The sequence below is a fragment of the Sebastes fasciatus genome, chromosome 9, assembly GCF_043250625.1.
Source record: "Sebastes fasciatus isolate fSebFas1 chromosome 9, fSebFas1.pri, whole genome shotgun sequence".
NCBI classification, from domain to species: Eukaryota; Metazoa; Chordata; class Actinopteri; order Perciformes; family Sebastidae; genus Sebastes; species Sebastes fasciatus.
Genome location: NC_133803.1, coordinates 1,909,383 through 1,922,529, shown reverse-complemented (window position 1 = coordinate 1,922,529; position 13,147 = coordinate 1,909,383). Strand labels below are relative to the sequence as shown.

General features: G+C 39.6%; 1 protein-coding gene across 28 annotated transcripts in view; it reads left to right on the top strand.

Moving 5' to 3' along the window:
• camk2g2 (calcium/calmodulin-dependent protein kinase (CaM kinase) II gamma 2) overlaps positions 1 to 13,147 on the top strand; it is a 169,519-nt gene that overhangs the window by 150,684 nt on the left and 5,688 nt on the right. For 17 of the 28 annotated variants that reach the window (XR_012595114.1, XR_012595113.1, XM_074645294.1 and 14 more), the window contains 4 exons: positions 2,071 to 2,125; positions 10,664 to 10,739; positions 10,995 to 11,089; positions 11,696 to 11,947. Coding sequence is in view for 26 of the 28 variants with exons in the window: in XM_074645294.1 (XP_074501395.1) it covers positions 2,071 to 2,125; positions 10,664 to 10,739; positions 10,995 to 11,089; positions 11,696 to 11,928 (459 nt within the window). In the remaining 2 variants the exon portion in view is untranslated. Of the gene's footprint in view, positions 1 to 2,070; positions 2,126 to 9,234; positions 9,361 to 10,663; positions 10,740 to 10,994; positions 11,090 to 11,695; positions 11,948 to 13,147 lie in introns of all 28 variants that reach the window. The other 11 variants (XM_074645302.1, XM_074645319.1, XM_074645298.1 and 8 more) reach the window with 2 other exon arrangements.

The following is a 13,147-nucleotide window of genomic DNA, read 5'->3' as shown; positions in this document are numbered from 1 at the left end:
TTATATTTTGATCTCCCTCTTGCCTCTCAAAAAATAGAGGAGGAGCATATACATGAATATATATATATATATATATATATATATATATATATATATATATATGTATATATATGTGTGTCTATATATGTGTGTATATACAGTATATATATATATATATATAGTAGGGGTGGAACGATTCACAAAATTCACGGTTGGGTTTATATCACGGTTTTCGGTTCGGTTTGGTACATTTCTGTTACAGGGAGGAGGTCATGTTCTGATTCCAACATGCTTTTCATTTATTTGACAAAAATAAGTTAACAAATGTTTGCCTTAACAAAAGTATGGCTTCCATAAGGAACATAAACACTTCTTCATTGTCAAATCTTAACTGAAAGAATAGGTCCTCTACAGTCATTAGTGCAAACAAAAAATGCAGCTTTTTTATTTTCATATAAATATGATGTAATTATAGACTAAGGCCATCAACATAAATTGAAGCAAAAGCTCAACCAGAACTATAAAAAACAAAGAACAGTATAACATATGTCTCAATTCCCTGATTATCTGCTCTTAATTGAAAGATTAGTTTTTCCACTCACAAAGTGCAGTATTTGGAGGAATACGGTTGGATTTCTGTACCACTGTGTTATTGAAAAATAATAAATAAATAAATATAAAACACATTACAGGGATTGTGCCCCTCTCCAGTTTCCAATCTGTCACTGCTTGTGTCAGTGCTTCAGAGAGATGCTTACTGTGAGGTTCTCATAAAGGCGGCGCACCTGCAAAACGTAACTTTTTATCTCCCACTCTGGAGTGATGTGGTGGGCAGCCAGTCACAGTTCAGTAACTCTCAGTAGCCCTGAATGTCCGTCCGTCTGTAGTAAGAGCTACGTAGGCTGTGTTGGACAATTCTTTGACAATTCCTAGTCGTGTTTGCTTTGACCAATCACAGGTCATTTCATTGAGAGAGCGTTCCTATTAGCTGTGCTCCGGTCATGTGACTGGAACTTGGCGTTCCTTCACCAGATTTCACAATGGCGTCACAAACTTTCCAATTTTACAGCTAAACAGTACACTACAAGATGATTCTGAGAACATCTGAGGAGAGAAATAGACATTAACGTAACAGAATATTGATTCATATTTGATCAGCCCTGACTAGTTTGACTGTTTGGTCGGAGTTCGCGACTAATTGACAGCTGACCTCAGATCAGCTCTTACTGCTCGTTTTCCTCCGGTCTGTGAAATCTTGCAGATGCTGTTAGGGGCACCGGAGGACACAGAGGAAGATGATTTATTTCAGGTCACGTTTTATAAAAATAACTGTTTTTAATCATATCTGCTCCAATCTCGCCTACTTCATCAGCTTTAAGCCTAAAAAAAGACATATTATTTTTCACAAGGAAATGTCTAATTTCTTCTGATTTTAGCAGAATCACTCCTTATTTCAGGTGAAGCGCTTCCACTATAAAACACTATTTGAAACCCTGAACTGATTATGATTAATCGCTGTAAGGCTCGATAATTATTCTGGAGGTTCCCTTCATATCCATACGGCTAATTTCAAATTTATATGAAAGAGAAAGTCCTACACGTCCCGTTTTTAACAGCAGCACATGCATACTGACAGGTATATTTTCAAATACTCATGTCAGAATTTTGACTAAAATAGGAACCAACTGCCACGCTGCTTATGTTGGTGTACAAGCTTGCAAAATACTAATGCCATTAGATATTCGAGTGTCTTAACATTGACACTTTTCTCACGAGGAGCAGTAACATGCGCTCGCACACTCCTTCCTGTTAGATTTCAAATTGCTCCCACACTTTGCTGCTCCTATGCCGTATGTGTGGCTCTCTGCTCTTCCCCTCGCTGCTGTCCTGGCTGGTTTGTGCTCCTGGGAGGGAGTTGTCCATCCATCCATCCATCTGTCCGTCAGGTTGTCTTTGTGTCCAAAGCTTCTCAACCCCCTCTCACTAGAACATTAAAAAATGATTTGTTTTGCTATTTCTCTTTTCTCCCATCATCCGTCTTCCTCTCTTGCCACCTCTTCTCTGTCTTTCCCTCCGCTCTCTGTCTGACAGGGCTCCACAGAGAGCTGTAATAACACAGAAGAGGAGGAGACTAAAGGTAGGAAAGGTACTTGTCCAGCTTTCACCTAATATGCCTTGTCTTTTTGTTCACCTTATATTTTGTCAAGTTGTTGTCACTGTGTTGAACTCCAGATCAGATAGAGACAGATTACAATATATTTCTTCACTTTATATTTGATATAATGCATGTATGCTGGGTAGAAGTTGCAGGCAACAGTCAGGTCAGTTAAGGTAGTGGAGGCTCGGAGATCCAGTAAGTTTAGTAGTTGAAAAAAGACCAGCCCAGTCGCACAGCAGTTAGTGAAATAGTCACAAAATGTAATGTATTGATTTGTGTACATAGACCCGAAATTCAAATGTTTTTCGAGCTGGTCAACACAAAATAAATTTGTATGTAATCCACGTAATTATGAACCTGGGAGTATTGAGAGCGGCGAACGCTGCTTATAGAGAGAAGGTTGGTGTGGAGACCGGTGTTCGTGTTCCGTGTGAAACCACAAGTCAGAGTTGATTAATTTGTCTTGTAACTTCCGTACTTCAGTTACAGCACTTCTGGAGTTATTTTTCCCCAAACCATAAAGCTAACTAAGTAGTTGTTGTCCCATAACTTCCGTACTGAAGTTACGCCACTTCGCTTCCCAAATCGCAATCTTTTCCTAAACCTAACTAAGTGGTTTGTTACAACCTAACCAAGTCGATCCTTTCCTAAACCTAACTAAGTAGTTTGTTGCCTAAGCCTAACCAAGTTGATCCTTTCCTAAACCTAACTAAGTAGTTTTATTTTGAAAAGACTGGAGCGGAAATTGACACGTGCGTCACGTGGTGCTGAACGTTCGTAGGAAAATGCACGAAAAATACGTTGTTGAAAGCCGGGCTGAGCGTCACGAAAAGGTGTACATGTGCCACATGTACATGAATCAAATAGATGAAATTGACTATTTGATGAAGTGCCGTGAGACTCTGTTGAAATGACAGAGGCCGTTGAGCATCAAAGACAGATGTGACGTGAAGACTTGAACACTGTGCATGTATGGGGACTGATAACAACGCTGATATATCAGAGAATAGCCTTTTGCTGTTTGCTGTCTCCATTTACATCCTGTTCAGTTGCTCCAGAGCAAAACGCCAAACCTCTGGGCCACATTTTCATTGTTAGTGTGCGTGAGTGTGTGTGTGTGCATGATCACTGACATGCAATCAAGAGGCTGTTGTTCCCTATTCTTCTCTCAGGTTGGATGCACTCATTTATACAAGTTGCATTGGATGCCATCATCTGCTAAATGAATGTAATATAATTTATCTTGTCTACTAAGAAATACAAACTCAAATACTTACGCGAGGATGCATCATCTCCTCCGTATACTGTATACAATCAGAGTGAAGTCCCCCCCCCCTAACACAAAGTCACAAGGCTAACATAGGAAAGGTCTCTAAGATGAAGCATAGAATGTCAAGTTTTCTGCAGCCTGTTGCACCAGCTGATCGTAAGTTTGAGTTAAATGAACTCTAACTGCTAGTCGACTGAGATTTCTTTACTAAATTTATCTCTTTTTTTGGGCTTTTTTCATGCTGCATGACTTATTAGCACATCTCTGGTAAAAACAAGATTTAAAATGGTGCTTTGGTGTGATTCTTTGTCAATTTAACAGCTCTGTTGATTAAATCAACTAATCGATTAGTTGACAAGATGGTGTGTTAGTGGACTAAGAATTTCTTTGGGAGAGGGCAGCCCTGAAATGAACACTGCTGCTACTGTTACATTATAACTAGTAGGGCTGCACAATTAATCCAAATTTGATCGAAATCGCAATGCCGCCTACTGCACTTATCAAATCACAGGAGGCGTGATATTTGTTGAAGGTGAAATATGGTCAAAATACCATTTTAAATGAAATATTGTGCTGCAGAGATGTCCTGGCCCACGAATCATATTCTACAGACTTAAGAGAACTTTGTTTGATACAGATCCCTGCAAAAATCACACCTTAATAATTTTAATGTTTTTCAATGAAAATGAGAATTATAACGTAAAAATGATCATTCCCTCTAATATCGCAAACCATATCAGTCAAAATAATCGCAATTAGGTACTGTATTTTTTCAAAATTGGTCAGCCTTAGTAATACGTCACTCCGATCAGTTGCACTCTCCCTGCTCACGCTACAATGTGAGTTATTTAACCTAACAATGTTGTATAGAGTGATGTTTCATCAGTCAAGCGGTGCATTTCAAATGAACACATCGTAAAAATAAGTGTTCTGCACTCGTATATTCCACATAATGGGCAATACTTTGCTTTTAACATCTGGTTTTCTTTGACTAATCACAATAACATTGAAGTAGAACAGTATGTGTGTGGGGTAGTAGCTAGGGGTGTAACGATTCATCTACTACATCGATGTATCGATTTATATTCCTACGATACAACTACATCGATAGGTACTCGGCAAGTTGTTCTTCACGATATAAAATCGATTTGAAACGCAAAAATCTATTGTATCGATATTAAGGATTTGCACCTTGTATTTAAGGACTACAAATGTTATATGAAAATGTTTTTAAGCACTTGTATTACCAAGAAAAACTCTGGTTCTCCAGACATGCGTCAGCTCTGCCCTCTGCAGCGCGAGCGTGCATCCATGGCGTGCATGCAGACGAACGGAGCTCCTCCTCTCTCACCCGGTAGAGGCTGGGGGGAGACGGGCGTCGGTCTGCATGAGACAGGGGCGGCTTCACCCGCAGGCGCTTTCCCCGTGCGCTGTCGGTTTTGGTGGTTTACTGTAGGTGGACTACTTGATTACTATAAGCAGATTATTTAAACAGCGTTTGTAGAGGAATGATTCTTGTCCCAAGTTGTTTGATTACTATCAGCTGTTTGATCACTATCAGCTGTTTGATCACTATCAGCTGTTTGATCACTATCAGCTGTTGATCACTATCAGCTGTTTGATTACTATCAGCTGTTTGATCACTATAAGCGGTTGATCTCTGTATTATTGCTCTACTGTTAATACTGAAAATGAGAACAGAAGCAGCAGGTTAAACCACTGTTCATTTAACTTGAATAGAAGTTGGTTTATTATATGTAGTGTTAAATATTGCACTGCCTTGTATCTAGAGAACTGAAGCAGCAGGTCCTGCAGTTGCACTTTTTATTATTTTCTAATAAAAGCTGTATGTATTTGCCATTAATCATTGTTTACTTGTTTATATCCATAATTATTTTATCCCTGATTCCCTCACAAGAAAAACTTTGAAGAATCCTGACCTGCTCTGTCCAGTATCACATATTTATTTCAGTCACACTGACTGAATCTTTGGCAAAAAAAGTTACTGTATCCATTTCAAATCATTGAATCGTATCGGATCGTATCGCTCTAGATGAGCCAAATATCGTCCTGAATCGTATCGGAACCATGGAAATCGTATCGTATCGTATCGTTGTAGAAATGTATCGTTACACCCCTAATAGTAGCCCATTGGTTACACAATGGAGCAATAGTAATATCAAGTGGTGATGAATAATGAATAACACAAATTGTTTCTCATATCCCTCCTCAATGATCTAATTCAACATTTTTTTAAGTCACAACCTAGTGTAACTCATAAAAGTTTCATACGGTAATATTTTGCATCACTGCTTGCCGGAATAGACACCGAGCCGTCAGTGTGGTGAATATCAAAAGACTGTAGACTGCTGCTGCAACAGGCTGCTGATCTCCATGTGGCCTTGATGCTCGTGAATAAAGCCTCTTAAAGGGACTGTTTGTAAGAATCAGAAATGTCTTGTTAACAGCGACACCTGTGGCTGTTAAGTCAACGAAAGTCAGCGTCGGGCTCACGCTTGTGCTTGCTCTACATAGACATGAAGGAGCATCGCTCAACACACTGAGGAGACACACGTCAGCTAAAAGCACAATATCACTCTATATTTCAGCTGCTTGGCAGTAATGTTAGCTGACCAGACGAAGGTCTCTCCATGAATCAATGCTGATCCTAGTGTTGGCTTTTACTGCTTCAGCCTCCTGAGGAATCCTGAGGGAACAGAGGAGTCGCCGGAGTTTTGGTCGGAGACGATAACGTTTCTCTCTGCTGAGCCCCTTCACTTCACAAGACACGGGAAACCTCTGTTGGTCTGGAGGAGCTGCAGCAGTTATTTCTGCACAAACGTCCACTGTACGTTCACTAGATATTCTCAGAGCTACTAACTCTACTGCAGTGTGGAGTGTGCGCGCATGCACGTGAGAGTGGAGCGAAAGAGTGAGAACGAGCGCGGTGTGTGAGTGAATGCAGGCAGAGGAGCAGAGTACAGCAGAGACTCCGGTCCTGGAGACCAAAGCTATGGTCTCCCCCGCGTCCTCCGACCGCGGCCAACACTGTTTAACAGACGGGCTTCACTAGATACAACCAAGAGGTTTTGGTGCTTCACTGTAGTTTGTGTTGGAGCCTGAGTCTGAACAGCGTAGACACACGCGAGCGTGCATGGGACACCGACCCAGATTGATTTATACGTGTAAGAAGTTACAAACAGTCCCTTTAAAAGTGACCTGAGAGGTTTGACTACAATTAAACTAGTTTGTTTGTCCAGTTTATTGTTTCTTACTTTCTGGTGTCTGAATCAGTCTGTGTGTGTGCAGTTGGTCTCCACCTCACTGCTCTCCGTATCAGTGTGGCTTCCCTAGCTTGTTGTAATACTAGACACTATAGCTGAAACATTTAGTCAATCGATTTAGTAGCTGATGGACGGAAAATGAATCAACAACCATTATGAATATTTGAAGCAGAAATCAAATCCTAAATCTTCTCAAAAGTGAGGATTTGCTGCTTTTCTTTATTTTTTTGTGTACATTTAAATTTGAATACTTTGGGATTTTTTTCTCAAACAAAACAAGCAATTTGAAGATAAGCTGTGGGAACTTGTGACTAGGGCTGCAATTAACAATCATTTTCGTTATCGATTAATCTGCCAATAATTTTCTCAGTAAATCGTTTTGTCTATAATATGTCAGAATAAAATACCTGTTAATACCTGTCACTAGTTCCCCTCTGCCCCCTTTTGCTGCCATCTACTGGCACCCAGGCCTGACTACAAGCTACAGTTCCCCCTCTACACTGAGACAGCGGTCGAAAAGTATTTTATGCTTAAGAAGGTTCCTAACGGAGTGAAAAGACCCAGAAGTATCTGAGTGGCAGCCATGATAAGAGCTGTTTGAATGCTCTAAATGCTGAGGAAAGGCGCTTCAATGCTGCCTTACTTATCTCCTTTAGCAGAGGATACACTGGACCATCCTTTACCAAAGGAAAGGAGATAATGCCATCCCACAATTCCTTGCGGCTGCAACATTTAAAGCCATGCATCATTTGGCCGTTCATGAAAACAAACGTTAAACCTTGCATAGATTTAACAATTCTTTTCATACAGTCATATAGTAATGGGGATTCATGTTGATAGATAGGAGTGGACAGTGATAAATCAGTAAAAAACAAAACAGTATAAGTATAACAAATAAAACAGAAAATAAAGAACAAACTGTCAATAAACAAATTCTCATAACAACATAAATAATCAACACTAAATGTAACATGTCCCAAAAGGAGAAGGAAGAAAACTTTAGTGACTGGTAGCCTGTATTCCTTTTTAATTTCAATTCAGGTTGGGGACATTTGCAGTGTTATGGCAGCAAAGAAGATAATGCAATAACAAGAAGCATCAGTTAAATAAGCAAGACAGGCCTAGGATAAATAATTGTACAGTAAAAAAAAAAGCAAAATATAACTAAAATGGCACTCGAAGAGCGCAGACCTCCGCCAAGGTGCGTGACTTTAAAACCAGATCCCAGCTCCCAGCTGGCAGTACCGTGAGGTGGTCGGCTTGTTATTAACATGGTGTGTTTCCATGTAACGTATCGGCGGATGCCTCTCTCATTCAGCAGCCTTGTTATGTCTGTATAACGTTACACTACGTTATACAGTGTCTCTCATCCCGTCATCTACCGCTTTGTTCTTTCTCACCGCGGACGGCCAGTAGCTCCCGCCGCACCTCCATGTCTTGCCACACATCCACACACGTGGATGCTTCTGAGAGGCGGGGTCACTCGTCATCAACGCGTCATCAGTTACACTGCGCATGTGTTCTACCCTGTGGTCTTAATGCTCAGGCTGATCAGAATCCTTAAAAAAATTCCTGAATCCGTACCATGATCCGGATCGCCAACAAAATTTTTGGGATTGTTCATTGTGCTGACCTCATACCCCCCGCCCCCCCTCCCCTCATTTCCCCTCCAAACGTGGTTGGAGTAATCCTGCTAACAGACAGATAAACAAACAAACAAACCAAGGCCTTCAAGGCCCTTGGCCTTGGTTGTGGTAATAAGTAGACAGACTGAATGGTTGAATTCACATTATTACACACAGGAAATATTGATATTGAACAGTCTAATTGATATTGCACAAGTGAATTGTCCGTTTCGGTATGTGCGGTCTACTGGAGCAGTGTTGATGGTAAAGTGGGACAGCAGCAGGAAGGAAGATCTCCTTCACACACTGTGGGCGAAGCAGCCTATCTCTGAGGGAGCTGTTTATATAGCCTGCACAAAACAAAACATTCAAAACGCACGGGGCGAAGTGTAAGATACGCTTTTTGTAGTCTTCGGAACATTCGGCTAGAAGGGAGCCCGCAGGGAGCTTGAATGGTTAGGCAGTGACCCGAATAGTTAAGGATAGGCATTGACCTTGAATAGTTAAGGTTAGGCATTGACCCTGAATGGTTAAGGGTAGGCATTGACTTTGAATAGTTAAGGTTAGGATAAATCGTCAGGCAGCGAATCTCGCGAGAGTTTTTGCAGATCTCAGATCAGATTTTGTAATTTGCGGGCTCCCTTCTAGACACAACCTTTCATCACCGCGGCAGACATCGTCGCATCATAATTACGGGGCCTCATGGAAGTTCAGTTGGATTCTTGTCTTCTCCTGAGTCCTTATGAACTGTCCTTCACATCTTTGAGTGACTGGAGTCTAATTTCCTACAATAATTGCTTCCTATACTTTGTGCAGAATAAACCATGTTAATTACCATGTAAATAGTTCTATACCTGGTACCTCAGCTTTGTTAATATAACTTAATTTGATTGGAATAACTGTACCTGCCTGCTGCAGCTGGTCCCCAGCAGGAGGCTGATAGCAGCCCCAGTGTCCCTCAGACCAGTCCAGCTCAGAGCTCCTGTCCTGAACCAGAGTCCGCTTTGGTGCACCCCTCAGGCATCAGCTGCAACCTGCAGCAGAGTAAGTGCCAGGCAGGTTGTGCAGTGCTTATGAAGAGGCTCCTGATCCAGTGTTCATACCGTCTGCTCTAACGTTCTGTGCCACCTGATGGCAGAAGGTTTGAGGACTTATGAACACAGAGTTAGATGCAGGTGTGGAGGATTTGCTAGCTGGCTTTAGTGGCTCAGCAGCTGCATGTTCAGTGTTTATGCATGCACTTTGTGCTGTTCTAGTGTGATGTTTTCCTAATGAATTGATGAATAAATTGCAGTGGATTTTATTGTGTGTGTGTGTGTGTGTGTGTGTGTGTGTGTGCGTGTGTGTGTGTGTGTGTGTGTGTGTGTGCACGTTGTCAGTTGAGACCGGTCATCTTAGTTGAAGTTTCTGTATTTTAATGGCTTTCTCAACCATTTGTTTGGGCCCGTTTTGAGCTGTGATATCTTGAAAATGTGTTGTTGCCTTAACTCAACGTGCCAGACGTTAGAGGCAGCTTCCTTCCAGGAAGATAGCAGAAGAAGATTCACTGTTAGCATGTACACCGTTTATGAAGTTTTCATAAGTAATTAGTTTAGTTTACGAGAGTTTGCTGAACAGAATGATGTAAATGAATACCCCACCCCCCCCAAAAAATGTGATGACTGTGACATCATTTTCTAAAAATATGCTCTATTGATGTTGATTTAAAAAAGAAAAAAATACGGAATATAAAGTCTTCATACTGACTGTTGTTTGATAAATCAAATGTTATTTAATTGAATATTTTTAAATGAGTGTCATTTTTGGACTCTTTTTAAACACGTTCACTGTAAATAAAGTGAGCAATGAGTTCATGGTGATAATATTAGTAGTAATGATTCAACAAAGTCAACTCTAAGCATAACACCAGTTGATGGACAGTGACAAACCTCACTCTGATCATAGGAGCAATGCAACTGCTGCCCTGAGGTTGTGTCCAACTGTCAGCGATGGTTTCCAGAAAATAAACTAGATCTGGTTCCATAAAGACTGAACTGCAGATTACATCATATTTTTTATGAGGCATTTTAGGTATTTTCATAAGGCACTTTTTATTCATCTTTAAAACATGCAGTGTGATGTGTTGTGTACAGGGCACACCCTGTACACAACACATCACACTGTCCACTGTTTTCAAATGTCACTGTCATTGTTACCAGAGGCGGTGCCTCTCATGTGATGAACTTATTCCAAATGTCAGAGGTTTCAGTGAATTCAGGCAGAGCATGAGGAGCACTATTTGTATGTTCAACTTCCAAATGGTGTTTAACCGCTGCTGGTTGTCTTCCCTCCTCCTTTCTGTTTTCAGCTCGTAAACAAGAGATAATAAAGATGACAGAGCAGTTGATTGAAGCCATCAACAACGGGGATTTCGAGGCTTACACGTAAGTTTGCATAAGCCTCTTAAACAATACAAGTCATCATCTTTTAAGTGTCTTGATTTAGGTTCAGTTTTTTGTCTTGTTGAGAGCATTTTGTCACTGATAACACAAAACTTGATTTTCCTGTGATGTACATACACCGTGATCTCACCAAAGCTGTAAAAGTCATGCCATCAGTTCTGCAGTATTTAGTTCTCCACATTCTACAACACAGGATACATTCTTGAGCTTAAGGTTATTTATTTTGTCCTCTGACAGGAGAATCTGTGACCCTGGACTGACTTCATTTGAGCCAGAGGCTCTGGGAAACCTGGTGGAGGGCATGGACTTCCACAAGTTCTACTTTGAGAACCGTAAGTTGCTCAGTGTTGGGTATTGTTTATGTCTGCATCTACATTAAGACAGAGAGCTGCTGTGGAAAAGAGCGGCCAGAGTGTCACCTGAGCCAGAGACTGTAGCTTTGCCCACATTAAGGTTCCCTGTGAAGTTTTCTTACACAAAAGTTTTTTATATTCAGTAATTCTCACCAAATGCAATGTGTGTATCCCTCAGACCTAAGAGTAAATCTATTTTCTTTTACAGAAAACATTTGAAAAGCAATTTTTTCTTTAAAAAAAACGACTTAATTGACTATATTGCAGATTAATTGACTAGTCGTTGCATCTGTCCTTTCATTCCTTTAGAAATCTTTGATATAAATGTATCAGTGGCAGGTATATTAACCCCTTAAACACTGCAGTGTGTCCACCTTTACAAACATGTTTTTGCTGTTATGAACAGAACTTAAAATTCAAGTGGAGTTTCCAAACACACATGAAAATATCCATTTATTCAAATGCATTTTTAAATTCATTAACCCCTCCGTTCTCCAACAGTAGACTATGCTAAATGCTCTCAAATTGGGTCCCTAGCTACACATTAACACCTGACAGCTGAACTGCACATTTCCATCCCAACAGTGCTGAGTAAAAACAGCAAGCCAGTGCACACCACCATCCTCAACCCCCACGTCCATCTGATCGGTGAGGACGCCGCGTGCATCGCCTACATCCGCCTGACGCAGTACATGGACGGCCAGGGCCGGCCACGCTCCTGCCAGTCAGAGGAGACGCGTGTGTGGCATCGCCGCGATGCCAAATGGCTCAACGTGCACTTCCACTGCTCAGGAGCACCGGCTGCACCCCTGCAGTGAACTGACAGCCCAGGCCCAGGTAAGATGATAACACCTCACTATTATGACAGTCTGAAGTTGCATGCTGCTTGTAAGGACTGTGGTAGACCAGGGCCAGCATAGGATTGAGGGCCGCACAGGAAAAGTGCACATAGAAAACAAAATAGCTTTTCCATTTGACATACCAGTATGACTTTTCATGACTTTTATGCCATATTATAATATGACTTTTTTATAGCATACTCTACTATGACTTTTCATTGCTCTTTTTATGGCATACTATACTATGACTTTTTATGGCATACTATACTATGACTTTTGTGGGATACTGTAATATTACTTTTTTATGACATACTATACTATGACTTTTTAATTTTTTTTCGACATATTAAACTATGACTTTTTAAAAAAAGATTCATTGATATACAATGTTTTTTTTACTTACTATAGTATGATTTTTTTTTTTTTTTACATACAAACTGACATTTTTATGATTTCATAAAATTACTATACTATGACCTTTTTATTTTTTTCAACATGACTATGACTTTTCTTGGACATACTATACTCTGACTTTATTTATTTTCAACATACTATACTATGACATTTTTTATTTTTTCGACTTCCTATACTATGACTTTTTTCCAACATACTATACTATGCCTTTTTTTTACTTACTATACGATGACTTTTTTTAATTTTTCAACATACTTTACTATCCTTTTTTATTTTTTGACATACTGTACTATACTATGACTTTTTTTCGACCTACTAAACTATGACTTGTTTTCAACATACTATGCTATGACTTTTGACAATGTTCTTTTTTAACAAAGTATACCTTTTTTATTTTTTGCGACATACTATACTATGACTTTTTTTTTTAAATATTCAATGATATACAATGATTTTTTTTTTTTTTTAGACATACTATAATGGGACTTTTTTCGACTTACTTTAGTATCATTTTTATTCCTTTTTTCGATGTAATATACTATGACTTTTTTTCTACATACTATACTATAACTTTTTTTGATTGACTATACTATGACTTTTTCTTAACATACTATACCTTTTATATTTTTTTCGACATACTGTACTATGACTTTTTTTTTTTTAATTTCTACATACTATACAATAATTTCTTTTTTCTTACTATAGTATGAATCTTTTTAATTTTTTCAGCATAATATATACTGTGACTTTTTTAATTTTTTCGACATACTATACTATGATTTTT